This window comes from Cucurbita pepo, chromosome LG19, assembly GCF_002806865.2.
Source record: "Cucurbita pepo subsp. pepo cultivar mu-cu-16 chromosome LG19, ASM280686v2, whole genome shotgun sequence".
Lineage (NCBI taxonomy): Eukaryota > Viridiplantae > Streptophyta > Magnoliopsida > Cucurbitales > Cucurbitaceae > Cucurbita > Cucurbita pepo.
Genome location: NC_036656.1, coordinates 5,923,372 through 5,950,995, shown reverse-complemented (window position 1 = coordinate 5,950,995; position 27,624 = coordinate 5,923,372). Strand labels below are relative to the sequence as shown.

Sequence of the window (27,624 nt, the reverse complement as noted above, 5' to 3'; positions counted from 1 at the left end):
ATATATATATATATATATATATATATATATATATATATATATATATAAATTTTAATAATCCATCGTCACTATCTTAAATAATTTTTGTTATTAATTATTTACTAATGAATTGATAAATAAAACATAATTTATTGAAATTTTTAAATGAAATAATAATTTTGTTATGACATACATATATAGGGACAATGGTATGACTAGAAGGATTCAGTCCACACAATGATACACACAAAATCAAGCATTAGTGCACGTAGGATATAGCATCACCCGACTGCACGAGTTCTTCTATCGACTAGCTTGGTTGGAATTGTATCAGATAAATATGGATTTAGCAAATATTTATTAAAATGGAAAATGTGGATTTTTAATTAAAATTTGGGTTAATTAATTAATGGCTCTTACGTTCATGTTTGGTTTGAGAAGGCATTGAAAATTGAAGCTAATTTGTCAAGCAAATTTAATGAAGTAATAATTAAGTTATCATAAAATCAATAATTATTTATGCAAATATAGAAGTCCCATTTTTTATTTTTTACCCAAGTAAATATGAGAAAACCAATGGGCCTTTGGGCCCAAGTAAATATGAGAAAACCAATGGACCTCTTTGGGCCCAATACGGTTTTGATTCGAAAGGAACGTGTAAAGGGAGAAAAAAAAATGCGTACGGATAAGCGCTAACAATGCTGGATTTTGTAAAGCTAGATGTACTTCTAGAATTCTTACAAAAGTTCACACAGAAAGCTAACTTAACGAATTGATTCTAACCAAGAGCTGGTTAGAAGATGAACGACTCTTAGATTGAACTTGAAATCTTTGATAGTGACTCTTAAATTTCAAGACGACTCACTCTAAAATTAGCTTGATCAAAACTAATTCAATGAATCGGTTTAAATATCAAACCTAAAGCAAGGTTTGAAAAAGAATAACACCAAAAAGGTATTAAAAAAAGAAAACACAAGTTTTGTTTGTATTGAATAATGATTCTCAAGCATGAATATTACATGCCTTTAAATATGTCAAAACATAACGAAGTTATCTACCCACTACAAACTACAACTTATAATAAAAACCAGTAAATACAAATTGAAGAAAATAAGACATACATAAATTGTCTCCGGTAGTTCAACTACCAAAGACAAAGTCTTCTAACTACTTTCTAATCTCAGTCACTCCATTCTTTTATTGATTTGATAGAGTAATGCTATAAAGATTTTTGGGTTCAAAAGTCTTTGTTTCAACTTGTACACTAACTCGCGTTTAAAGATGCAGTGCATAGGCTTATTAAATCTTCTTTAACCTTGCTTCTTGTAATAGGTCATTCAGGTACATGCAAAGGGTCCGTAGTTGAATTTATATCACCGACCTTTGAAAATAACGACAAAGAACAAGAGGCAAAACAACAATAATTATAAATAATAATAATAATAATAAAGTGACGATAAAGAAGAAAAAGGCAGACAACCTCATCTAATTCACGATGCTTTATCACCTTAATGGAAATTCCGTACTCCGTAACAGGCGTACTTGATTTCTCCATCTCCTAAATAATAATAATAATAAATAATAATCCCAAATTCTTTTATCGTTTATAATTATTTCAAATTAAAAAAAACAATGATTACATCATCAAAATTTATTCTTAGTCTTAATTTGAGTCTTAACTTTACAATTATGAGTCATTTATATTATTATTATTATAAAAACTAAATTAATTTTTTTTTAATAAAATATGAAAATAATCTTAATTATAAACCCGTCGGCAAAAATTGAGTGGGTGCATAATGAAAAATTGGACTTTTAAAACTTTTTCTAAGTGCTTTCAAATAATGTCAAATCAAATAATTTTAAGGAAAAAAAAAATTATAAAATAATAAATAAATAAATAAAGTGTCTCCATAGTCCACAATTCCGATTATGACCTCGGAGTCTTAGCCAGTAAGTATCTGACAAGTAAGCGCAACTTTGGCCGCCTGTATTAAAAAATATCTTTATGCTGACGCGGCGTCCTCACAATACGCGTTGTGTGAGTGCCGCACCGAATAGAAACCCAATATTTCCAAATATCCAGAGAGAGAGAGAGAGAGAGAGAGAGATTGAGGTTCCCCCACCGTTTTTGTCCGTCATTCTGTGTACTTTGAAAACCATTCTGGTAAACGGTAAACGGTAGTGGCCGTCTCTCAACCGTTTTCTCCACGCTGGAATTAAAAATTAATTGACTTGCATTATTGAGCATCTCTGAATTATTAATTATCCTTCATTGTAATTTTAAATTTAATAATTTTCATTAATTAAATAAATTAATATATTAGATATTAACATGAATATTTAAATCTAAATTAATTGATCTGAATTAACTAGGTGGCCAAAGGGAAGCCCCCCTGGCCCCTTCCAAGCAAGCTCCCACTATAAATACCGGGAGGGTTTAAGGCATTGAAACACACCGATTAAAGAAAGAAGAGGAAAAAGGGCACTGTAAGGAACCATGTCGTCCATGGGAGCGAGCTGCGCTAGGGTTTATGTAATGAAGAAGAAAGTGGAGGAGAAACTTCAGAGGATGGAGCAGGAGAAAGCTGGGAGAAGGGAAGACTTGGTCAAACCTTCAAAAACCGCCCATCACGGCGGCGCTTTCGCCGGAATAACCTGTAAAAAAGTCCATCCCGGTTCTGTAATTTCTGTTCCGGCAAGCAATATGTCGTGAAAACAGAGCTCTCTGTTTTTTTTTTTTTTTTTTTTTTTTTTTTTTTTTTTTNAAATTTTTAAACTTTGTTTGGTGGTGTTTCTGGCCCGAAATGAAACAAAGAAATTTGAAGTTACCGCTGTTAGATGAACACGACCCTCCACGATAGTATGATATTGTTCATTTTGAACATAAGCTCTCGTAGCTTTACTTTTCAACTTTCTGAAGAGGTCTCACTCAATGGAGAGAATATTCTTTAGTTATAAATTCATAATCATTCTCTAAATTAATCAGACTTTTTAGTGCTAGTGGGTGCGAATTTTGGAGGGTGGAAGAGCATAATTAATATTCCTTTGGAATTTATTGAAAATACTAATTTAGACCAATTTTTTTAAAAATAAAATAAAATATATTATGATTTGGATCTAATAATTTAAAAATAAAATGGAGAGGGGTTGGGATAGGTCAACTATGGGAGGGACAACATGGTAATTTCACCATCACGAGAGAATTTGGATTCTTTAAAGATGTAGGGCATTAAAAATGATATGTTACTCAATTAATAAACATGGATAATTTGGAGCTCATTAAGCAAACTTATGGAGTTTATCATAAAATTAGGAATTTTATGGTCCCCTTGTCCATCATGCAAGAAATAAATGCAAACATATATCACTCTCCACTTTAAAAAATAAACAAATAAAGTATATTTTAAACATCTTCGGTCACGCGGGTGACTAAAGTAAATTAAATATATGTAAAAATAGAGATATTCAAAAGACTCGATGATCCAAAAAATATGATCAATCCGGTTTGCAAGCTAGTTTCAAGTAAATGAAAATTTTATGAAATTAATCAATATTAATTTTTGTAATTAGATGTAAATATATATCTTTTTATTTAATTTTAAAATTATTTATTTTGCAACCATTTTTAAAAAATAAAATATTTTTCTAACTATTTGACATAATTTTTTAAAATATATACTGAACCATAAATTTTAATTAGATATTTAAAATAAATTAATAAATTTTTACCCACAAACAATTTATTTTTATTAAAAATAAAAATGACATAAATGACATAAATAATTTGAACTAACCAACAAAATATATATATATACACGTGGACTTTTTTTTTAATATAAAAGCACACACGTATGCACTTTTGGTAACTTCCACGAACTAGAACAATTTGGTTTTTATACTTATTTTTTATTGATTCAATTTCTATGGTTTTTTTAATGCAATAAAATAGTCGCCAAGGTTAAAGTAGTTTATCAATTTCATATATTAAATCTTAGTAAGATTTTATATAGTGTAGACTAAATCTGGTGTATGCTACAATAACTAAATTATTACATATTAAAATATAAATTTGAAATTCATACATTAAATATTTGTATACTAAAAATAGGAGATCTAAAAAAATATTGGAATTTGAAATATTTAACCAAATACAACCAAACAAATTAAGAGATAACTGATCCATTCAAATTCTTACGAGTTTGATTTAACCCTTATTCAGGTTTTCACCGTGTTTCGTAAAATCAAGGGTATAATGGGTTTTTCCACGGTAAACAGTCATAGTGTCACGCTGACCCCAAGAAACAGCTCGGATCACCAGCTAGCCCATCAATTTATTCGATAAACTATTGGGAAAAAAGAGTTGGGCTCTTTTGGCTGACTTTTAGCCCTTTCGATATTTTCCGCTACTCCACTCATTTCATAAAGTATTCTACCTTCGCTTTACGTTGTTTATCGTGAAATAATAGTGCAATAGACCCTGTGGGAAAAGTGTTACTAAATTTATACATACTCGATCAAACGGGTGATTCTCTCGCCTACTACAGATCCCATGAAAAGCGTACAAGAAAGTTCCTACTTAAATAAAATATATAAGTTGATGTGATGGTAATAAATCGGATAATTCAAAGATAGTATAGACAATTTATTAAAAGTTCTAGGTGAAAATTAATTATTTAAATAAAAAAAAAGTTAATTGTTTTTAAATGATGTAAAAAAATATCAAAGAAGATAGTGAAATCTCGAAACTACAAAATTTCATTCAATCCAAACCATACTCATAATCATTATTTAAAATTTATCATATGGGTTTACACAATCAGGTAAGAGCTCATGAGGAAGTATCGAAGATTTGAGAACATCAGACGTTTGCATCTCACAACAGTACATTCGTATAGCCTTACGCTTCTTCAATGGCAATTGGAATTCCAAATCAGTGACAGTCTCGGTTGCTGTAACATCATCACGAGGTCTCTTCTCACGACGGCGGTCAGTGGTATCGTCTAAACTACTTTTGTGCATTAAGGGTAATCGAATCTTCAAAGATGACTTCTTCTTACATTGACGAGCATTGTAAAGTTCATAAGGAGGAAGTGGTGAAAAATTCTGATCGGTTTTTTCATCATCAAGAGGGGTCGTTTGATATTTTTTAGTAAACTTGATTTTGAGGATCATTTTCAGGAGGATTTGTAAATCTCTAAAAAAAATTTAATCGAGTTTAGACGATATATTGAGTTGTGAACGGGAGCTGCTAATTTATAAGAGGGAAAGAAAGAGGAAGGGATTAGGAAATCTATTTAAATCTCCCCTTCAAATTCGAATATATTCTTACGCCATGGATTGCTATTTATTACATCTTAAATCTTATCTCATTTTTTATCGCTAAAAAAAATATCTTTTAACCTTTTAAATAATATATATATATTATTTTATTACATAATTATTTATTTTAAAAATATTTAAATTTTTTAAAATTGTAAGGTACGAACTCAAATTTTCAATACTCAAAATGAGTGGTAAATCTTAATTCAATAAGTATTTAAATAAAAATTTTAAACAATTTATATTATTATTATTATTATTTTTGCACGAACAATTAAATTGAATTTAAAAAAAATAACCCAATTAAAAATGTTAAAATTAATTATTTATATTTTAAAAGTCATATTAAATTTTTATAACATTAATTACGTCATATAATAATTTTAGGACAGTTTAAAATGGTAAAAATGAAGCTAATTAACATTTTTTTTTTCATTTTACTATTAATAATAATCCATACCTACGTCAAAATTCTCCCTTTATTCTAATAAAATCTCCTTGCATATATATTTTTTAAAATAATAAATTCCTTTCCTACGTCATATACATTAAAGCCAAATTAATGCGAAACACAATATATTAAATGGTTTATTTTTCTTAATAATTGATGCTGAAAATAAAATAAAATAAAATAAAATGATAATTGACTTGTGATCGAGCCGCACAATATTGTATTAATTATTTAATCTAAATTATTTTTATTATTAACTAATTTAATTATTTAGTTTTGAGATTTACTTTACTTGTTTATATATTTACGAAAAATCTTATCAAAACAAAATTGCAACGAAAAGCTCCAATTTCGGATTGGTTCAAGCGTCACTGCCCAAGCCCGACACTTCGACACTTGCAGAGAAAGGGTCATGGAGTTCGCCGGAAAAGAAGTGGTTGTCATCTCCGGCTGTTCCGACGGAGGCATAGGTCATTCCCTCGCCCGAGCATTTGCCGATCAGGATTGTTTGGTGGTCGCAACCAGTAGATCCCGCTCCTCAATGGCGGACCTGGAGCACGATCCCAGGTTTTTCTTACAAGAACTCGATGTTCTCTCCGACCAAAGCGTTGAGCGATTAACGTCTATTGTCATTGAAAAATTCGGTCGGATTGATATTTTGGTGAACAACGCTGGAGTTCAGTGTATTGGCCCCATAGCCGAGGTTCCTCTTTCATCTATGCAGAACGCATTCAATACCAATGTTTTCGGTGAAATGCTCTCTTTATCTCTGTCTGTCTAACAAATTACTTTCTCATCAATCTGTTAAGTCAATCGTATTTTAATTCTGGAATTCTTTCTTGTTTCATTTCACTTTTCATACCAGAAAATCATTTGATGTCGAAATTAGGGATTTGAAATTGTGAATCATTTGATGTCGAATTTAGACATTATTTTGAGATCATCATTTGATCCAATCGTTGTAACAAACGAACACTGAAGGATATCATCTTATCTTCTATTCTACTGAGGTGATTAGTTTTTGGTATAGTTAAAACTAAGTTGTTGTTTGGATTTATTTGGTATCGAACTTCAAATTTTTTAAATCACTTTAAATATGCTATTCAAAACAATTATTTATACTAAAAAATTTGGAATTTCATTTGCAGGGGCCATGAGATTAATTCAAGCGGTGGTTCCTCACATGGCATCACGAAGAAAGGGGAAGATTGTAAATTTGGGAAGTGTTACTGTATTAGCACCTTTTCCATGGGCGGGTGCTTATACTGCCACTAAAGCTGCCATTCATGCCATTTCTGACTGTCTGAGGTTCGTGTTTATACCTCTTTGATTCACATCATTTCTATAATAAACAATTGTTTTGTGCTCATGAACTTCCCCAGAATGTTTTGCCTTGGCTTGGTCGATAAACACGATCTTCTTCTAGACCCTCACAAATGATAATTATAGGGAATTCAATTCTTAGCTTAAATTAAGTGATTAAATTAACATTTTGGTGGATTAAGTTCTGATTCCTGAAGATTTATGGTTAGTTGCAGTATGTTTATTCCACTTTTTTCCTTTTCTGATGAATATTGCTTAGTTGGATTTGAACATTTGGATGTTTTTTGTTTGTTTGATTGGGTATTGGGTTTGAAACTTTTTACTTTAGTTCAGGTTGGAAAATATTTACCTACTTATGTCTTCTATTGACTATTTTATGTGAGTTATTTTTAGTAGCTTAAAGTTATTTAGAGAATACATTTAGCTATGAATGCAATTGTTACAGACCCATACAAAAGATCCAAATAACTGCATCAGTCAATGGAAGTTCCCAACTATTATGTATGCAATTATTTTTCTTCTTGTTGGTTGGATTTTTATGCTGAATCTTTGGTCTAACCATTAAGTTTTTAGTTTTTGGTTTTTGATAATGGAGTGTAACCGCCCAAGTCCACCGCTATTAGATATTGTCCTCTTCTTTGCTTTCATTTCTGGGCTTCCTCTCAAGGTTTTTAAAACGCGTCTACTGGGGAGAAATTTTCACACCCTTACGAGGAATGCTTCGTTTGCCTCTCCAGCTGATGTAGGATCTCACAGTCCACTTCCTTTGGGGCCAGTGAATCTTTGGTCTAACCATTAAGTTTTTAGTTTTTGGTTTTTGATAATGGAGTGTAACCGCCCAAGTCCACCGCTATTAGATATTGTCCTCTTCTTTGCTTTCATTTATGGACTTCCTCTCAAGGTTTTTAAAACGCGTCTACTGGAGAGAAATTTTCACACCCTTACGAGGAATGCTTCGTTTGCCTCTCCAGCTGATGTAGGATCTCACAGTCCACTTCCTTTGGGGCCAATGTTCTTGCTGGCATGGCACTAGTACCATTTGTAATAGCTTAAGCTCCCCGCCCGCAAATATTGTCCTTTTTGGGCTTCTCCTCAAGGTTTTTTAAAACACCTCTATAAGAGTGAGGTTTCCACACATTTATAAGGAATGTTTTGTTCCCCTCTCCACCAGTTAGATCTAATATATTTTTGGGTGAAAGAGTTGAACAAACTACCTTCTAACCATTAGATTTTGACAAAGTCGAACTAACAATTTGTCCTTTTGGTTACTACATTAAAAGTTTAACCTGAAACAAACTCCAAATAGGAGAAAACTTCATGGGTGGTTGGCTTAACTTCAACCAAACCTCTGGTAGAAACTTATAGAGTATAGTACCCTCATTTCCTTCTCACGAGGCAACTTGAACAATAAAGTTAAGCCTGTAATCAATATTCGATTTAATTTGCTGACACATTTCATTTAATTTGCACATTTATTACACACGGTGAAGTTTGGTTGACCTTTTTGATCGGTATTTCCGGCATTAAAGGTTGGAGCTGAAGCCGTTTGGAATCGAGGTTATCAACGTTGTCCCTGGCGCCATTAAATCAAACATTGGAAACTCTGCCGTAGCCGGGTTTAATCAGTTGCCTGAGCTGAAACTATTCAAGCCATATGAAGCTGCAATGCTGGCCAGAGCCAATGCCTCACAAGGCCCCAACGCCGCCCCCACAGCCGAGTTTGCAGAGAAGACGGTGGCCGCCATTCTCAAAAAGAAGCCGTCGCCTTGGTTCTCATATGGAGGCTATTCTACCCTCATGGCACTTATGTACCATTTGCCGCTCTCCATCAAGGACTTCATTGTGGAAGCTATGTCTAAACGAGTTTTGAATAGCAACAAATAGTTTTGTGTTAGTGTCATATGCTTTTTTTTTTTTTTAGTTCAATACATGTATGAAAAAATTAAATAATTTAATAGTTAAGTTATGCTAAAATCATTGTGAATTTGATTTTGATTTAGATAGATGAAAAGTTGTAATAGTTCAAACTTACTGCTAGCAAATATTGTCTTTCTTGAATTTTTCTTTTAAGACTTCGAGATTTTGAAATAGCTTAATTAGAGCGAGATATTGAAAACTAATGCCTCTCTTTATGTGACGTGACATGGTTCATCCCTAGTGTTTCAAGTTGGGATGCCTCTTCCTCTTGCCACGTGGCATGATCCATGCCACCTCACCAGTTAGACGTGTCTAGTTGCCTAGGATACTTTTAAGAATAATAAATTATCCATATTCCATGTGTGGGGCAATGTTCTCAGCATTGTCCGATCAACTTAGCTTGGTCTGAAACATCGAGCATCGCCTATGGTTCGATTTATTGAGTGGTTGACCTAGAGTCGACTCTGCCACGTGGTATCTTGTTAGCCGTACATTAGGGCGATCTTTTATGATTCATCCACCAAACTCAGCCCAGCCCAGCCCAGCCAAGACCAGCCCATCAATCTCCTGGATTTTAGTGAGAGATTAAACCGCCCAAGGCCCAGCCTATTATTGGGCCCAGCAGAATCTATTACAACCCGCGGAAAAATTCTTCGTAGCTATACGGACACGTCTAATTAGGCGGTAAAATTCCGTTGCCATCTGATGTTTCAGTCGTCTCCGGTGATCTCTCTCCGGCCAAGCGATCGTTAATTTGATTCGTCGAATCCGAAACTCAGCACTCGTATCAGGTCGGACTTCCCGCTTCCAACTTATAGTTACATTTAATCGCTTACTTGGTTGTTGGCTCAAACATCTTCGTTGCTTGCTGTTCTCACTGAATACCTAGACGCTATGTGGCGGAGGTACGGAAATGCGTCTGAACTACGTGTTTTGTCTGTTCTAATTTGCTCATTATGTTAATGTTATTTGTTCATTAGTCATTTTGGTTGTCCTTCAAGTGCAACGTTTTCTTGTTTGGTTGAAAATGGCACGTTCTAATTCTTTGATCTCCCGAGGGTAATTGATATTCTCAACTGTTATGTTAAATGGAATTTGATGTGGCGATAAACGATAATTAGGTTCAATGTCCATGTTGTGTCTGAATTTGGATTTCCATGGTTTCAGTTACATCGGCTGATGCTTATAGATGACCTTATCGCATGATTTTCAGCAGGTCAATTCTGAAATTATCATCTCGTCAATCTTTTGGAAAGACATGGAGGCAGATTTCACCACAGGCAAGTAGAATTTCGCATTTTTGCGATCAGAATCCGTTTGGTACAATCCAGACGACATGAGAATTTGCAAACAGATGTTTGAAAAGTGTGTATCTGACTTACAAGCTTATACATCTACGTAGTTCTTCATCTATATGCTTTTGGATGCATTTGGGCGCAAGCTTACAACATGGGGATCTTTTAACATACACAAACTTGCTATTTATGCTATTCTTTCTTGTCACGATAATTTGCAACTCAGATGTTCAGAAATTAATTTTCGACTAAGCAGACACGTGCATATGGCTTTCATCTGTTTGCAGCGTGCTTGTGGACATAGTTGTGTGGGAAGACTTTATTAATTTACTACATGAAGCCTTTTCTTTTAATATACACGAACTTTCTATTTGTACTATTCTTGCGTCTGCTGTTGTAATTGATTTACAGTGTTAAAAATCTTGAAACCATTAATATATTTCTATTCTCATGATACACTCTATTTTGCCTAAGAGCTGTGAGACAAATTAAATGGGAGAATGAACTGCGTGTGTTGCAAAAGCCTGTCTACAGTAAAATATACTTGCATGTGACCAAATATTTTTTGGTATAATTGTATACTTTTACCTATGTTTTCTGATTTGACAGATTTTTGTTGCAGGTGCAATGTTGGCAGATATCACCTTGTATTTCTACGAGAAGGGAACTTTCATCTGCACCCGAGCAAAATCTAAAGCCACAACCTACAAACGTGCCACCTACATCTGGAAATTCTTTCCCAAAATATGTCTTTGGCAGTGTTGTTATTGGCGCTTCTGTTTTTGCAGCTTACCAAACAGGCTATCTAGACCAACTAACTGGTGGTATAGAGCAGAATAGTTCTGTAGAATCAACAAAGACAGTTGTTCAGAAAAGTGATTTGGACAATGTCCAACCTTTGGTGGTGCTCAAATTGGACTCATCCAGTAGAGAAGAAATTCAAAAATCAAATAGTCTTAGAGAAGAAACTGAGAGCTTGAATCCAATTGTGGAGTCCACTGAGCAGACGGTTGAGACAGATACCCACCTTCCTCATCTTGAAGCTTTGGATGAAGAGGAAGATGGTAGTCAGTTCCGAGACAGTCCCAGCATGGTGCCACAGGAAAACACTGAGGAGAAAGACTTTCCAGTATCTAGACAATGCATCAGTGAAGTAGAGGATAAGAATCTAGAATCTAAAACATCCACAGATGTAAATTTTGACATGCAAAGCACCAAGTCTAGTACTAGGGATGGGTCTGTTGAGGAAGTTAAAACTACACCAATGTCTAGCTCGACAGATGGAGCACCTGAACAAATTGATGTCAGAGTATCATCACAAGAAGATGAAAGTACAGAAGACAGACTGAAGGTAACTGAAGTTTATCCATTTGTTTCTTAAAATATATTCACTTCTTGCAAAAGCTGTGTAATTTAGTGTGAATTTGTCTATGCTGGTATCTATTCAGGAGTTGACTGATAAAGGTGAATCTGTAGAGAAGTCGAGCTCTCTTCTTGAGGCGTACCATTTGAAGGACAAGGCTGCCATGTCTTCTTTGGATGGAGGCGACAAAGATGAAACTAACAAGTTTTACAAAGATACAGAGGTCATTTACTTTTCCTTCTTTTCAATGGATGTACATTTTGCTGGAATTAAGTAAAAGAATCTTAGTCAAGCTCTAAATTATTGGTTATGAGATGTCAGGCTTTAATTGCTGAAATTGAAGAGTATAATGATGCCTACATATCCAAGGATGGAAAATTGATTGTTGATTTCTTACAAGCTATTCATGCTGCTGAAAAGAGGCAAGCTGAGCTGGATTCCCGTGTTTTTGCTGATGAAAAAAGAGCCCTGAAGGTATGGATCAATGGAAAATTGAATATCGTACAGTTTTGATTGTCTGTAATTAGTATATATATTAGTGGAATGTGACTGCCTGTTTTTGCTTTATACAGGAGAAGTTGGAAAAGGAATTGAGGGATGCTCAGGTTAGGGAACTTATGCATGCAGAAGAGGCCGCAATTTTAGACAAGGTTGCATTCCCAATTTACGAATTACATACGTGGACACTCTTGTAGACATATCAAGTGCACAGAGAACATGCATATGCCAGAATATGCATACGTGGACACTGTTATTGTGTTCCTCTCATTCTTATAAGTGGCCTTTTGGGCTTTTAATCATTCTCAGGAGTTAAAACGAGAAAGAACAAAATCAGCTGCTGCTCAGAAGTCTCTTCAAGAAAAATTGGAAGAAAAATATCAGAAGGAACTTGAACGGAAGGTGGAGTGTTTCTTTAATAACAAACAAGCTCAAGTTGCTGTTCCTTGAAAATAATTTTTAAAATTAATTTCATTGCAGGAAAATGAGGTAGAATTGAGGTTGAGATGTTGTCAAGACATGGCAAAGGCACAGTTAGCTGCGGAAATTGCGAGTGAGAAGGCTGCCCAGATAGAAAAGATAGCCGAAGCAAATCTTCATGTGAGCAATCTTGGACTAGTTATTGATTTATCAAGCTCAAAACGCCTTGCCCAGCCAGGAACTGGCTATAAGATAACATTAATAAAATTTACAGGAAAAAAGAAAAAAAAAACTGGTTTGATCTCACAGTCGAGGGGAAATTTTCTTCAGAAGATGCAATATACTCATTAGTGATGTTTATGGAAATTGCTTCATGAGAATTTTACACAACAATAAATACATGTCAGCTGTACATTAGTGTAACAACTTCCTCAGCTTTTCCAGTGTAAATGTAAGAGGAGGAGTGGCTCTAAAAGTAAGGTCAACTTTGGATTATTGTATATGTAAGAAAAAACTTGGTTCAAGAGCCGCAGCTCAATGCCATGTGGCTTTTCTTGGTCCCTAAATGATTGTGGAAAGTGAAAACAATTTTTTTTCTCTCAATGTTGAAATATTCTTTGAATGTCATTCTGACCAGAGACGAGTAGTCTAGTCACACATCTTCATTTTTCATACTGCTTTGATAAAATAGTTTATTTTTATTTTCCTTAGAAGAGAAGCGAACTTAATTGTCAATGTCGTGAATGTTCCAATATTGCTCTGTCTTTAGTCATGTTGTCATTGGTGCTTTTTACCGTCCTTAGTTTGTTCTTTTATTTTCCTTGATTGAATGCTATTGGCCTGAATACAGTCAGTCAATCTATCAGTGGGCATTTTTTTATGTATAGAACTTTTTGCAGATAAATGCCCTGTGCATGGCATTCTATGCAAGGTCTGAAGAAGCTCGTCAGAGTCACTCAGCTCAGAAGCTTGCATTGGTAAAGCTGTACTCCTACTTACTGATGGTGTTTGCATTTCCTACACGTAGTAGAGAAATTGAAATCTAAACTTACTTTTGGAGAAAATTTTGTTTCCTTGCTGGTGCGTACATCTATATTAGTAGTTTCAATACTCTTGAAGGTGGTCATTGTTTCATCAGATTTACATCATATTCATGCAAAGAGGGAACTAATAAACATTGAGATTAAACCAGTTATGAAAACTTATAGGTTAAAATAGTTGTAGCCAGGTCTCTCCCAAAGTATATGCATGCCTTATGTATTCTAAATAAATCTAAAAAACAGTATGTTTTCAAAAACATAAAAAAGGGGGTACGAGAAAATTTGAAAACAATGTTAGTTTTTTATAAAATGGCATGCAAAAATTATGTTTAGTGGAGCTCCTTCTCAAAACATGGTCTGAGTTTGATCTAAATATGAAGGCCAGGTTTTGACTCTGTAAAATTGCTTGTCTTGGTGTTTGTGCTACAACATTTTCATTCTCTTCTTTTGTTGCTTCATGGGTGAATGTGCTTGGTTGTAAGCTTCGAATTGGAGATTCCTTTGTCGAAATTTTTGTAATTATCCTCTTTTTGTTATTTGTGCTGACTGGAGTATTTTCCATAAACTTTTTGGTATTTTCTGAAGATTTCTAATCCTGTCTTTTGTATTTCATTTGTTAAGAAAGTTGTTTCCTCTATATATTGGTAGCATTATGCTCAAGTGCAAGGTGTCTCGGGAATTTTAATGGCAGTAAATCATTTTTTATATTTTACTAGCGCTCTTCCAACCTAATTAGTCTCAAAGTATTTAATCAACTATAAGTTATTAATCTTATAGGGGGCGCTGGCTCTTGAAGATGCACTTTCAAGAGGTTTACCAATCCAGGCTGAAATAGAAGCATTACGAGTTGATCTTCAAGGCATTGATAAAGATTCTAACTTAGAGCTGATCCTTTCATCCATTCCGAAAGAAATATTGAATAATGGCTCAGATACTTTGTTGCGAATGACACAAAAGGTACTCTAATTTCTCCCCGGTTGGAAGACATTTTTTATCATTCTCTCTTAAAATATTACATATTTTTATGATCCGTGTCATTGTTCTTTTACTAGAATACTTTGAGGCTGCTTGGTTTCAGAGTTATTTGGTCATTTGGTCATGGTAGCTACCTACCTAGAATTTAATATCTTATGAATTATCTTAAAAATCAAATGTAGTAGAATCATATGATTGTTCCGTTAGAATAGTCGAGATGTGCGTAAGTGACCCATCACTCATGGATATCAAGAAAAAAATAGGGAAAACATGGTTGAATAGCTGTGTTTTTGAAAGTTAAGATGGAAGTGCGGAGAAAAAGGCAACGAAAGAAAACATTAGTGTGGTATAGAAGTTCTTCTATAGCTAACAACTTTTTTGGTTTTTGAGAAATTCTTACTACTTTCAACCTTATCTGTCAACGTGAATCGCCCTTCTGGGCAGTAAATCAAATCATCTTTTTACCTTTGCCATCTTTTCACCTAAATATATATTGAATCAAACTATCGTAATTCTTTGATTTTGTAGAACCGATGGTTTCTGGAATGTTGTTCAATGCTGTTTACTTGTAATTTACAATATTGATTATATGATAATAAAGTTGAGTTCACATTTCATGTGAAAGTATAAGCTAATCCACCACCCTGCATGCAGTTTGATACACTAAAAGCATCATTACGGCAATTGAGCTTGATCCCACCTGGTGGCGGTGGAATTTTGGCGCATTCTTTAGCCCGTGTAGCATCTTGGATTAAGGTACATTAAAAGTAGAAAAGCCTCCTTTAGCTTCCCATTTACTCTCCTCTACTGCTGTAGTTTCTGAACTTTCCTTGACCTCCTTTAGGTGAAGGAGGTTGACCAATCTGGCAGTGGGATTGAATCCATCATCAACCGAGTGGAGTCCTACTTAGCTGAAGGAAACTTGGCTGAAGCAGCACATACTCTAGAAGAAGGTGTGAAAGGCACAAAAGCGGAAGAGTTGGCCCATGATTGGGTTAGGCAAGCAAGAAATCGAGCCATCACGGAGCAAGCGCTTACCCTGCTTCAACTATATGCCTCATCAATAAGCCTTACATAATACCTCCGAGTAATTTTCCATCTCTCTGGTATCCGGGCACCGATTGTGCTTTCTTGGTACTATATATTTGTTAGCTTCATGTCAAACCTCTTAGTCGAAGGTTCAATCTAATGAGCATCTGAAATTCTGTGTCTACCCAGGGAAATAACATGAGTTTTCAAGCGACGGAAATGGTCAATTCTTGGTTTCCGCCATTCTTTATGTATTGACATTGATAAATTTTTTATGAAGAACAGATTTTACTCGAGAGTTTCTACTGCAGCGCAAAGAGAAGCAACAGCATCCATTCTTGCTCTTCTGAGAAGGCCAAGCTCATTATGAATTGGAACTACTTGGTTCTTATTCTCACTGAGAAGCTCTGAATTTTCATTATACTGACTTGGCTTATTGCTTAGTTTCTAAATGCTTTGCTTTTGCTTGATCTGTTTGATTATAAGCACGTTTGGTGGTTAGCTCAGATCTGACTGGGGGAAGACCGAAGGGGACCTTGGTGGTATTATTTTCCTCTAGGTACTTGTGATTAGTTGTTCTCAAAGGATATTCATGTCTGAGATCGGCCATTAAAAATGTTTTAGGAATCGTCTTATTTAGAAATAGAAGATTCTTGTCGGACAAAAGACAATATTCTGACATAGGAGGCATTTGTTGAGAGCTGTTTGGAGCCTAAAGTCTATGATTTTGAAAACTTTAGTCTAAGAAACTTGAGCTTTTGAGTAAAAGCTTAGGGAAACTATTTGGAGTACTGTGAATCAAGCTTGACAGATCCATAGGGCAAGTATAGGTTCAATATCTTTAGCAAAATACACCCTAGTCTAGACCCTCGCTCTAGCTTAGCTATCTACTATTTTGAAATTCTGGATTAAAATTAGTAAAACTGTGGTTGGATGATGAACCCAACACAAGGATAGAGGAAAGAATGGGATTGGGTAAGGTGAAGGTGAAGGTGAAGGTGAAGGTGAAGTTGAAGTTGAAGTTCTTATTTTTTCTAATTTTAATATTGCTTTAAAGATGCAGCCAAATTGGGTTCAAAAGTTCAACCATATTTGAACAAATAGAGACGACCATTTAATCAAGTGACCTTTCGAATTCTTTAGAGCCAAGTTTGTAAAGTTTTAAGTATCCATTCCGTTTCATCTTTAGATTTCAAAATGTTATATTTTGCTTGATTATTCAATTAGTTTCAATTGGATCACTACATTCTGAATTTTGTTTTCATTCGGTTCAAAATGTATCAATTTGAAACTTATGAACCAAATAAAAACTAAATTCATGGAACTTTATTTAGCGTGGAACTTAGATATAATAATACGCAATTACAGTCTTAATCAACTATATGAATATCATATAGTGGAAGTTTTAGGGTCTTAATCACAATTAGTGCCTAATCAACCACTATATAACATATTATTAGAGGATGGAACATGGGTATGGGCATGGGTAGAGAGAGAGTTTTAGAATGAACAGAAGGAACATGCGAGGTGACAGCTGAGCTAAATACAAAACTGCATAATAATGTCACCCAAAATTACCAGAGAATATTGTTCATAACATGCTCATAGCCGCCGCTGCAGTCCCAATCATTCCATTCCGATGAATGGCACTACCAACAAACTCTCCCCATAATTCCATTCTTATTATTACCATCTGCCTCCCTATTTTCTCATTATTCATCAATAATGCCCACATCTTTGACTCATCCTAAAAATTCACCTAAATCAACCGAGTATAATAAATAAGACTTTAATTACTATGTTAGACAAATAATTAAATATAAGCGGTATGTCAACTAGGACGCTAGCCCTCGAAAGGGTAGATTGCGAGAACTCACATCGATTGGAGGGAGGAACAAGTGTCATCGAGGATTCTAGGTCCCGAATGATGGTGGATTAAGAGATCTCACATTGGTTGGAAAAGGGAATGAAACATTTTTTACAAGGATATGAAAACCTCTATTTAGCAGACGCATTTTAAAAACCTTGAACGGAAGCCAAGAAACGTAAATAAGATAATATTCGATAGCAGTGTAGTTGATTGTTACCAAATGAATTTGTTGGGGGTATAGGGATTATTAAGTCAATTTTATATTATTTATTTGAGCTTCATTAGGTGCATCTCACTGTCCACAATGTCCACAATACCTGTCTTTTAATATAATACCTGTCTTTTAATATAATACCTGTCTTTTATATGATTATAATTAAAGTAATCGTTGACAAAGTTTACAAATAAATAAATAAAGACGACGGAGGTGAAGCCGAGTCGAGCCGAGAAGCCGGCGGCTTGGCTTGTCGGTGGTGTATTAGTGAGTATGGTTGTGGAAAAAGCTCGTAATGATTAAGCTTCGTCGCCGTCTCCTTCTTGGTTTCCCATTCCAATCTCTGTATATTCGAAGACGTAATTCTCATACTTCGCGCAGAAAAGAAGAGAGAGAAAGAGAGCAGAAAGAAAAAGATCACAGCCTTCTCTCACTCTCTCTTTATGCTCGCGTCTCTTGTAAGAAACTGGTGAATGTATCAAAGAGCTTCTCCGTTCCAGTCTCTTCTCAGGTTCGTCCTTTCTCTCTCATTCTTTATCCGGTAGATGAAATGGATTTGAGCTGGCTGCATTGGCGACGATGTAAATTCAGTGAAATCTCTGTTTCCGATTGGCGGATTTTTCTTCATTAGGCGATTGCTATTGTAATCTGGTAATCTGATTCATGTGTGTTGTGTATTAGATACTGGTTTGACTGAATAGTATATCAGTTGGACTTTTGATTCCTTGTTGCTGGATCTGCTTCGTTTCTATTCGAATTGGTTGGTTGGCGTTTATGTAAATCTATATCCTGTGGGTTTTAGTTGCTTGATTTGAATTCATTTTCCTCTTTAATTGTCAATGGAATTTGATTTACTGGAGAAAAGCGGAATCGCGTGGCCCGTAGAGTATAGACTCTCTATATATGTCGGGGCGTGGTATGGAAAATAATTGCACATTAATCTTGCGTACCTTTAATTGGTTCAATTAGTCTTGGAACCGCTACTTCAAGCATTGCTGTTTGTCTTCGTTTTGTTATCTACATGTTAGTTGTGTGGAAATGATTGGGTGTTATCAAATGTTTGGATTCGACATTGTAATCGTGCTCTCTAATATGGATTTTTCATGATTGTTTTGCAGGAGGCTGTTAATCTTTTAGTCATTTTTTTCATAGATCTGAAGATTTCCGAGATTCTGTTTCATCTTCATTCAATCTTAAAGGGAAGGGAAACTGGCGGCGACACTGACTTGGAGACTAGCTGCCAGCAACGGCAGCAGTCATCCTACTAATGATCTGGTATATTGCGGTCTCCATTTTAAATGTTGTCATGAATCTCTCTTCAAGTCAATTATATAACTCAGTTTTTAATGATAAACTGAAGGTAGATTTGTAAATTAATTTTTTCGATTGGCAATTTTTGCATTGAGCACTTATGAAGAAGGTTATTTCATTGTTTTGAATGTGAGCATGTCTAATACTGAAGCATATTAAGAAATCAGATTCTGAACTCATAATTGCGCCTATTTAGTTATTTGGCTATCTGAGCTTAATAATGTAACTTAGAAATGGCAACGGATGGCCGTACTGGTTTATTGAATTTCAAAGCTAGCCATATCACTGCAGTTTTCTTGGGGATCTCATCTTCAACTTGTTTACAATGGTTTGATATTTACCCCTGTTTACGTATTGGGGGAAATACAATAAGCTGCTGGAGGAAGTTCTATGTTTGCTTATGAGAAGCCTATCATCTCTATTTTGTGGGACACGTCACGGTATCTAGTAATCATTTCTACGTTCAATTATTGTAGGAGAAAAATATGAATGGAAAAATTCAAGATTCAGAGCCTCCTACTCCGCATGCTATTATGAAGATGGGCTCCAGGTAAAACTAAAGCTGAATGTTTGTTTATTTATTTCTTTAAGTTCATCGTAGGTTTGAAAGATGCATATTCTGGGGACAACTAATATGCATTTATTTATAGGCATCCTTATATGCATTTATTTTGATCATATGTCTAGCAGAGATCGCAATAGCATGGAAGACCCAGATGGGACGCTGGCCAATGTTGCTCAATGCATTGAACAGCTCCGGCAGAGTAACTCCCCTGTGCAGGAGAAAGAATTTTCTTTGAAGCAATTGCTGGAACTTATAGATACACGTGAGAGTGCATTCAGTGCTGTTGGATCTCACTCTCAAGCAGTTCCAGTACTAGTTTCTCTTCTCCGCTCAGGATCCCATGGGGTGAAAATACAAGCTGCTACTGTTTTAGGTTCCTTGTGTAAGGAAAACGAATTAAGGGTAAAAGTTCTGCTTGGAGGATGCATCCCCCCATTGCTTGGTCTCCTCAAATCAAGCTTGTCAGAGAGTCAAGTTGCTGCTGCGAAGACCATTTATGCTGTTTCCCAAGGTGGTGCTAGGGATCATGTTGGATCAAAAATATTTTCTACTGAGGGAGTTGTTCCAGTGCTCTGGGAGCAGCTACGCAATGGTCTGAAATCTGGAAATGTTGTTAGCTTACTGACTGGAGCTTTAAGGAACCTCTCAAGCAGCACTGAGGGATTTTGGTCTGCAACTATTAATGCTGGCGGTGTAGATATACTAGTGAATTTATTGGCAACAGGAGAGCCAGATACTCAAGCAAATGTGTGCTTTCTCCTTGCACGTGTGATGATGGAAGATGCATCTTTTTGTTCCAAGGTTTTGGCTGCAGAGGCTACAAAAAAACTCCTCAAATTAATAGGCCCCGGCAATGAAGCTTCTGTTAGAGCAGAAGCAGCAGGTGCTCTTAAATCTCTTTCTGGTCAATGCAAAGAAGCACGTCGTGAGGTAGCAAGTTCAAATGGCATTCCTGCCTTGATAAATGCAACAATAGCTCCCTCAAAAGAATTCATGCAGGGTGAGTATGCTCAGGCATTGCAGGAGAATGCTATGTGTGCTTTAGCAAACATTTCGGGGGGATTATCTTTTGTCATCTCAAGCCTTGGACAAAGCCTTGAGGCATGCACATCAGCTGCTCAAACTGCTGATACATTAGGGGCTTTAGCATCAGCTCTTATGATATATGATAGCGAAGAAGAATCCACCAGAGCATCAGATCCTATCAATGTTGAACAGACTTTAGTAAAGCAGTTCAAATCTCGTGGATCCTTTCTTGTGCAGGAACGGACCATAGAAGCATTAGCTAGTTTGTACGGGAATGCTATACTTGCAGTCAAACTTGCAAATTTTGATGCAAAACGTTTACTAGTTGGTTTGATCACAATGGCGACCAATGAAGTTCAGGAAGAGCTTGTAAGAGCTCTTCTTACTCTTTGCAAAAATGAAGGTAGTCTATGGCGTGCCCTTCAAGGCCGTGAGGGCATTCAGTTGTTGATTTCACTCCTTGGACTCTCATCAGAGCAGCAGCAGGAATGTGCAGTTTCTTTGCTTTGTCTTTTATCCAACGAAAATGATGAGAGCAAATGGGCTATAACTGCTGCTGGTGGTATACCTCCATTAGTTCAAATTCTAGAGACTGGTTCTGCAAAGGCAAAAGAAGATTCTGCAACAATTCTTAGAAATTTATGCAATCACAGCGAAGACATACGTGCATGTGTTGAAAGCGCTGATGCTGTTCCTGCATTGCTGTGGTTGCTCAAGAATGGAAGCTCTAATGGGAAAGAAATTGCAGCTAAGACTTTGAATCATTTGATTCATAAATCTGATACAGCAACTATCAGTCAGCTCACAGCATTATTAACCAGTGATTTACCAGAATCTAAAGTCTATGTTTTGGATGCTCTTAGAAGTATGCTTTCTGTGGTCCCCCTCAATGATATAGTGCGTGAAGGTACTGCTGCAAATGATGCGATTGAGACAATGATTAAAATATTGAGTTCTACTAGAGAAGAGACACAGGCCAAATCTGCATCATCTCTAGCTGGTATTTTTGAGATCCGGAAAGACTTGCGTGAAAGTGGCATTGCTATTAAGACTCTCTCATCAGTCATAAAGCTACTTAAAGTTGAATCTGAAAATATTCTAGTAGAGGCATCCCGTTGTCTTGCTGCAATATTTCTCTCAATCAAGGAGAACAAAGACGTGGCTGCTGCTGCTAGAGATGTTATGTCTCCCTTAGTTGCACTTGCAAACTCTGTTGTTCTGGAAGTTGCAGAACTTTCAACATGCGCTCTGGCAAATCTTCTACTTGATAATGAAGTTTCTGAGAAGGCTGTTACTGAAGAAATTATTTTGCCTGCCACTAGGGTTTTGCGTGAAGGCACAATGTTCGGAAAGACACATGCAGCGGCAGGAATTGCTCGCCTGCTTCGTTGTCGCAGAATTGACCATAGCATCACTGACTGTGTGAATGGTGCAGGAACTGTCCTCGCGTTAGTTTCATTTCTAGGATCTGCAGACACCAGGACTGCTTCCACATCTGAAGCATTAGATGCACTTGCTATTTTATCTAGGTCTGAAGGGGTTAGCGGACATATGAAACCTGCATGGGCAGTTTTAGCTGAATTCCCTCAAGGCATTTCCCCAATTGTTGCATCCATTCCTGATTCAACTCCTACACTACAGGACAAGGCTATTGAGGTATTAGCACGACTTTGCCGGGATCAACCTGGTGTTATAGGAGAAGAAGTAATCACTGCATCTGGATGCATAGCTTCTGTTTCTAGGAGAGTGATCAATTCCACAAATATAAAGGTCAAGATTGGAGGAACTGCCCTTCTCATATGTGCGGCTAAAGTTAATCACCACAAACTGTTGGAAGATCTTAATGCATCAAATTCATGTAGTCTACTCATTCAATCTCTTGTTGCAATGCTAAGCTCTTCACAGTCCTCTACTTCGGGTAATCAGAGTGATACTGATATGGAATTTATTAGCATATATAGACTTTCCAGAGAAAATACTGATGGTTCAGAATCCAATAAAGCTACTGCTGTTATTTATGGTGTGAACCTAGCAATATGGCTACTCTGTCTTCTTGCCTGTCACGACGAAAGAAGTAAGACTGTGATCATGGAGGCTGGAGTAGTTGAAGTTCTCACAGATGGAATATCGAATTATTATTCACAGTATGCTCAGGTGATTAACTTCTTACATCTTTCATTGCTGCTTCTAAATGGTGTTCAAAACTTGTGGTGGTTTTAGATATTTCTGAAGTGGATAACGCCCATACTTTTTCCATGATTCATTGTTCTTTGTTTGGTAGTTTACTCATTTTGGATTCTCATTCATATTTAATGTTACTGTTCTTTTGCTTATTGAATTTTCACACAGATTGACTTTAAAGAGGACAGCAGCATATGGATATCTTCTCTACTGCTTGCAATTCTGTTTCAAGACAGGGATATAATACGAGCACATGCAACCATGAAATCTATACCAGTGATTGCAAATTTACTGAAATCCGAGGAGTCAGCAAATAGATATTTTGCAGCCCAGGCCATAGCTAGTCTAGTTTGTAATGGTAGCAGGGGTACCCTGCTGTCGGTTGCAAACTCTGGTGCAGCAGGGGGATTAATATCCTTACTTGGCTGTGCAGATGCTGATATTTATGATCTTCTTGAATTGTCAGAGGAATTCATGCTGGTTCGTTATCCCGAGCAAGTTGCTCTAGAGAGGTTGTTTAGGGTAGATGACATAAGGACTGGTGCTACTTCTCGGAAGGCAATTCCAGCTCTTGTTGATTTGCTCAAACCAATTCCAGATCGTCCAGGAGCACCTTTTCTAGCCCTTGGGATTTTGACCCAGCTTTCAAAAGACTGCTCATCAAATAAGATTGTAATGGTAGAATCAGGGGCTTTGGAAGCATTGACCAAATATCTTTCACTTGGACCACAAGATGCAACCGAGGAAGCTGCTACTGATTTGTTAGGAATTCTATTCAGCAGTTCTGAGATTCGGAGGCATGAATCTGCATTTGGTGCTGTCAGTCAGCTTGTAGCTGTTCTACGTTTAGGTGGAAGGGGTGCGAGGTATAGTGCTGCTAAAGCATTGGAGAGCCTCTTTTCTGCTGATCATATTAGGAATGCTGAAACTTCCAGACAAGCTGTGCAGCCCTTAGTTGAGATTCTCAGTACTGGCATGGAGAGAGAGCAACATGCTGCCATTGCTGCCTTAGTCCGTTTATTAAGTGAAAACCCTTCAAGGGCCCTTGCAGTTGCAGATGTTGAAATGAATGCAGTTGATGTCCTTTGCAGGATTCTTTCATCAAATTGTACAACGGACTTGAAGGGAGATGCTGCTGAGTTGTGCTGTGTACTATTTGGAAATACAAGAATCAGATCTACGATGGCTGCAGCAAGATGTGTTGAGCCTTTGGTTTCACTTCTTGTGACCGAGTTTAGTCCTGCTCAGCTATCAGTTGTCCGTGCGTTGGACAAACTTGTTGATGATGAACAACTAGCAGAACTAGTTGCTGCACATGGAGCTGTTATTCCTCTTGTAGGGCTCCTCTATGGTAGAAATTACATGCTTCACGAAGCAGTGTCGAGAGCACTTGTGAAGTTAGGTAAAGATAGACCTGCTTGTAAAATGGAAATGGTAAAAGCTGGAGTAATTGAAAGCATTTTAGATATCCTCCTTGAAGCGCCTGATTTTCTTTGTTCAGCCTTTGCCGAATTGCTTCGTATACTGACTAATAATGCAAGCATTGCCAAAGGACCATCTGCTGCAAAAGTGGTTGAACCCCTTTTCCTATTGCTGACAAGACCAGAATTTGGACCTGATGGACAGCATAGTGCACTGCAGGTTCTTGTTAATATCTTAGAGCATCCTCAATGTCGTGCTGACTATACATTGACCTCTCACCAAGCTATTGAACCCCTTATTCCTTTACTTGATTCCCCAGCTCCAGCTGTGCAACAATTGGCAGCTGAGCTCCTATCGCATTTACTTGTGGAAGAACATCTGCAGAAGGATTCAGTTACACAGCAAGTAATTGGTCCTTTAATACGAGAACTTGGTTCTGGTATACAAATATTGCAGCAGAGAGCTGTCAAGGCTCTTGTCGGTATTGCACTAACGTGGCCAAATGAAATAGCAAAAGAAGGTGGTGTCAGTGAGTTGTCCAAAGTCATTTTGCAAGCTGATCCTTCACTTCCTCATTCATTGTGGGAATCTGCTGCCACTGTTTTAGCCAGTATTCTACAGTTCAGTTCCGAATTTTATCTGGAAGTCCCAGTTGCTGTGTTGGTCAGGTTGCTTCGTTCTGGATCAGAAAGCACGGTGGTTGGTGCACTGAATGCTTTACTTGTGCTAGATAGTGATGATGCAACTAGTGCAGAAGCAATGGCAGAAAGTGGTGCAATTGAGGCACTGTTGGAACTTCTGAGAAGCCATCAATGCGAGGAAACTGCAGCTAGACTACTGGAAGTACTGCTTAATAATGTGAAGATCAGAGAAACCAAGGTTACTAAATCTGCAATTGTACCATTATCCCAGTATCTCTTGGATCCTCAAACTCAAGCTCAACAACCAAGGTTGCTGGCAACTTTGGCACTTGGTGATTTGTTCCAGAATGAAGGTCTTGCTAGAAGCGCGGATGCTGTTTCAGCTTGCCGTGCTTTGGTCAATGTACTAGAAGATCAACCAACAGAAGAAATGAAAGTGGTAGCAATATGTGCCCTGCAAAATCTTGTTATGTGCAGTCGATCAAACAAAAGAGCAGTTGCAGAGGCTGGTGGTGTTCAGGTGGTATTAGACCTAATTGGGTCCAGTGATCTAGAAACATCTGTTCAGGCCGCAATGTTTGTTAAACTCCTTTTCTCAAATCATACCATCCAGGAATACGCCTCCAGTGAGACAGTTAGGGCTATCACTGGTAATTTCCCTCAACCCCCTCACATGCACTTACATACATACATATTGACATTGATAGAGTTGGCTTTGTTTTGTTATATCAACTCCTCATGTCTACTACATGGTTGAATTGTTGTATTCCCCTTTTTATGTTCCCAGATTGCATTCTATAATTAATCAACAGCTTTCTGAACAATTTTTTCGCCTTCATAGAATTGCTTTCTTGACTTAGATGCTTTGCCTGCCTCGGAAGATATAGTGTCATTAACAAAATTTGGTCTTGCAGCTGCTATTGAAAAGGACTTGTGGGCCACTGGAACTGTGAATGAGGAGTACCTGAAGGCCCTAAATTCTCTTTTTAGCAACTTCCCACGACTGAGAGCTACTGAGCCTGCTACACTAAGCATTCCTCATCTAGTAACATCCTTAAAGACTGGTACTGAGGCAACCCAAGAAGCTGCATTAGACTCCCTATTTCTTTTGAGACAAGCCTGGTCAGCCTGTCCAGCTGAAGTTTCAAGAGCTCAGTCTGTTGCTGCTGCAGATGCCATCCCTTTGCTTCAGTATTTAATTCAGTCAGGCCCTCCTCGTTTCCAGGAGAAGGCTGAGTTTTTATTACAGTGTTTGCCGGGAACATTATTAGTTATAATCAAACGTGGCAACAATATGAAGCAGTCAGTAGGAAACCCCAGCTTATTTTGCAAACTCACCCTTGGCAATACTTCACCCAGGCAAACGAAGGTAATGTTCTCCATCCCTGTATATTTTGCATTCCTAGTTTTTGCACTTTTCTAATAAAAATATTGCTGACAAACTAAATATTTATATTGCTAATGATAGTTGCGATACTCAACTAATTACTGGAAACTATATTCTGTCGACATGGGTTTCGTTCTCTTTTTGCATTTACGGTTTCATCCCACATTTATCATCTATACCATCGTGTCTAACCATGTATGAATACTTTTTTTTGTACATTTCACAGAGGAAATTCCACAATGTCTCACTTCTAAAACTGCGAGTAGAATGGTTTCAAGGGAATATTTGTAGTGCTTATAAGAATGTATCTTAAAACTTGTCACTGCAATTCAGGGACAACGCAGTTTCTACATTCTTAACTTACAGATTTAGGGAAAAAGCCTTCCACACTATCTTAGTGTCAAAATATAGAGGATGCTACATTATAATCGTGGTGTCATCCCCTAATTTTATTCTATTATAACCAATATTGTCATCTCTTCTCTCTCTTGCATCATTTTCTCATTTTGTCTCATATTGCTAAACTGTAACCTCCCTTTGAAACTTGTTCAGGTTGTATCAACTGGTCCTAATCCAGAGTGGGATGAGAGTTTTGCTTGGTCCTTTGAGAGTCCACCAAAAGGCCAAAAGCTTCATATTTCTTGCAAGAACAAGAGCAAAATGGGGAAGGTAAATCTCTTCAATCTTTCTTCTTCTCTTTTCTTTTCTTTTCTTTTCTTTTCATATGAAAGTTTCTACAACTAGTTTTCTCTGTGTAATAAAACAGAGTTCTTTTGGAAAAGTAACAATTCAAATCGACAAAGTTGTAATGTTGGGAGCGGTTGCCGGCGAGTACACACTGTTGCCTGAAAGTAAAAGTGGTGCTCGAAATCTGGAAATAGAATTTCAGTGGTCTAACAAGTAAGCAACCATTGCTCATGTAGGAGACCAGCCCTTCCCTTCCCTTCCCTTCCCTTCCGGAATGATTTTTTCAATTTATTTTCAATTTTGGGTATTTATCATGATAGTGTATATAGTATAGTATACTCTCCATGTTTTTCTTTTAGTTTATATAAATAGCAATTTGTCAAAAGAAATCTCTCTGGAAATTTCCTTTCACTAGTTTTCTGGGATGAAAAGATTTGCTCTTCAAGTGCTTGTCAATTTTTGAGGAAAAGTAATGTATGATTTAATTATGTAACCTTTTAGTGTGTGAAAATTCAGTGTATGGATACATAGGACCTCTAATAAACGTGTTCTGAACATTATTCTTTTGAATTATAGGAATCCTCATTCCTCACTTCGAAACAATAATGCTTTTTCGATGTGATTTGTGTTACTATTTAGAGCATATGTTTAAAAATTGAATCGCTCCTTTATTGATATGATGAATTAAGTTCAGAATCTGTCGTTTCT

General features: G+C 36.5%; 3 protein-coding genes across 12 annotated transcripts; all 3 read left to right on the top strand.

The window, feature by feature from the left end:
* Nucleotides 1-6,068: 6,068 nt before the first annotated feature.
* LOC111781425 (uncharacterized oxidoreductase SSP0419-like) lies at nucleotides 6,069-9,133 on the top strand. The gene is made up of 3 exons (XM_023661999.1): nucleotides 6,069-6,501; nucleotides 6,901-7,060; nucleotides 8,605-9,133. The coding sequence occupies exons 1-3, from the start codon at nucleotides 6,165-6,167 to the stop codon at nucleotides 8,957-8,959; spliced, it is 852 nt and encodes a 283-aa protein (XP_023517767.1). The 5' UTR covers nucleotides 6,069-6,164; the 3' UTR covers nucleotides 8,960-9,133.
* Nucleotides 9,134-9,546: 413 nt separating this feature from the next.
* LOC111781423 (MICOS complex subunit Mic60-like) lies at nucleotides 9,547-16,080 on the top strand. Of its 8 annotated transcripts, none has more exons than XM_023661992.1 (13): nucleotides 9,547-9,897; nucleotides 10,206-10,272; nucleotides 10,910-11,638; nucleotides 11,736-11,873; nucleotides 11,972-12,124; nucleotides 12,223-12,300; nucleotides 12,458-12,550; nucleotides 12,629-12,748; nucleotides 13,468-13,545; nucleotides 14,386-14,565; nucleotides 15,238-15,339; nucleotides 15,428-15,670; nucleotides 15,802-16,080. In XM_023661992.1, the coding sequence occupies exons 1-12, from the start codon at nucleotides 9,887-9,889 to the stop codon at nucleotides 15,659-15,661; spliced, it is 1,983 nt and encodes a 660-aa protein (XP_023517760.1). In that variant the 5' UTR covers nucleotides 9,547-9,886; the 3' UTR covers nucleotides 15,662-15,670; nucleotides 15,802-16,080. The 8 variants fall into 8 exon arrangements, with proteins under 8 accessions (XP_023517760.1, XP_023517758.1, XP_023517759.1 ...); XM_023661997.1 differs by having other exon boundaries at nucleotides 9,551-9,783; nucleotides 10,209-10,272; nucleotides 10,910-10,999; nucleotides 11,076-11,638; nucleotides 15,428-16,080; XM_023661994.1 differs by having other exon boundaries at nucleotides 9,551-9,897; nucleotides 10,209-10,272; nucleotides 10,910-10,999; nucleotides 11,076-11,638; nucleotides 15,428-16,080.
* Nucleotides 16,081-18,023: 1,943 nt separating this feature from the next.
* On the top strand, nucleotides 18,024-27,511 carry LOC111781993 (protein CELLULOSE SYNTHASE INTERACTIVE 1-like). 3 transcript variants are annotated; one of them, XM_023662749.1, is made up of 8 exons: nucleotides 18,024-18,207; nucleotides 18,815-18,971; nucleotides 19,484-19,557; nucleotides 19,698-22,752; nucleotides 22,948-25,492; nucleotides 25,757-26,211; nucleotides 26,782-26,898; nucleotides 26,996-27,511. In XM_023662749.1, the coding sequence occupies exons 3-8, from the start codon at nucleotides 19,493-19,495 to the stop codon at nucleotides 27,131-27,133; spliced, it is 6,375 nt and encodes a 2,124-aa protein (XP_023518517.1). In that variant the 5' UTR covers nucleotides 18,024-18,207; nucleotides 18,815-18,971; nucleotides 19,484-19,492; the 3' UTR covers nucleotides 27,134-27,511. The 3 variants fall into 3 exon arrangements, with proteins under 3 accessions (XP_023518517.1, XP_023518514.1, XP_023518515.1); XM_023662746.1 differs by having other exon boundaries at nucleotides 19,695-22,752; XM_023662747.1 differs by lacking the exon at nucleotides 18,024-18,207 and adding an exon at nucleotides 18,237-18,347 and having other exon boundaries at nucleotides 19,695-22,752.
* Nucleotides 27,512-27,624: the final 113 nt, after the last annotated feature.

What these genes read in the sequence shown, in the direction of transcription:
- LOC111781425 (XM_023661999.1), top strand. Translation starts at nt 6,165, where the DNA reads ATGGAGTTCGCCGGAAAAGAAGTGGTTGTCATCTCCGGCTGTTCCGAC. An exon ending in ATTCAATACCAATGTTTTCG is followed by an intron (nt 6,502 to 6,900) that starts GTGAAATGCTCT and finishes TTTCATTTGCAG; the next exon opens with GGGCCATGAGATTAATTCAA. An exon ending in GCCATTTCTGACTGTCTGAG is followed by an intron (nt 7,061 to 8,604) that starts GTTCGTGTTTAT and finishes CCGGCATTAAAG; the next exon opens with GTTGGAGCTGAAGCCGTTTG.
- LOC111781423 (XM_023661992.1), top strand. An exon ending in GTACAGAAGACAGACTGAAG is followed by an intron (nt 11,639 to 11,735) that starts GTAACTGAAGTT and finishes GTATCTATTCAG; the next exon opens with GAGTTGACTGATAAAGGTGA. An exon ending in ATGAAAAAAGAGCCCTGAAG is followed by an intron (nt 12,125 to 12,222) that starts GTATGGATCAAT and finishes TGCTTTATACAG; the next exon opens with GAGAAGTTGGAAAAGGAATT.
- LOC111781993 (XM_023662746.1), top strand. Translation starts at nt 19,493, where the DNA reads ATGAATGGAAAAATTCAAGATTCAGAGCCTCCTACTCCGCATGCTATT. An exon ending in ATTATTCACAGTATGCTCAG is followed by an intron (nt 22,753 to 22,947) that starts GTGATTAACTTC and finishes ATTTTCACACAG; the next exon opens with ATTGACTTTAAAGAGGACAG. An exon ending in CTTCACCCAGGCAAACGAAG is followed by an intron (nt 26,212 to 26,781) that starts GTAATGTTCTCC and finishes AAACTTGTTCAG; the next exon opens with GTTGTATCAACTGGTCCTAA.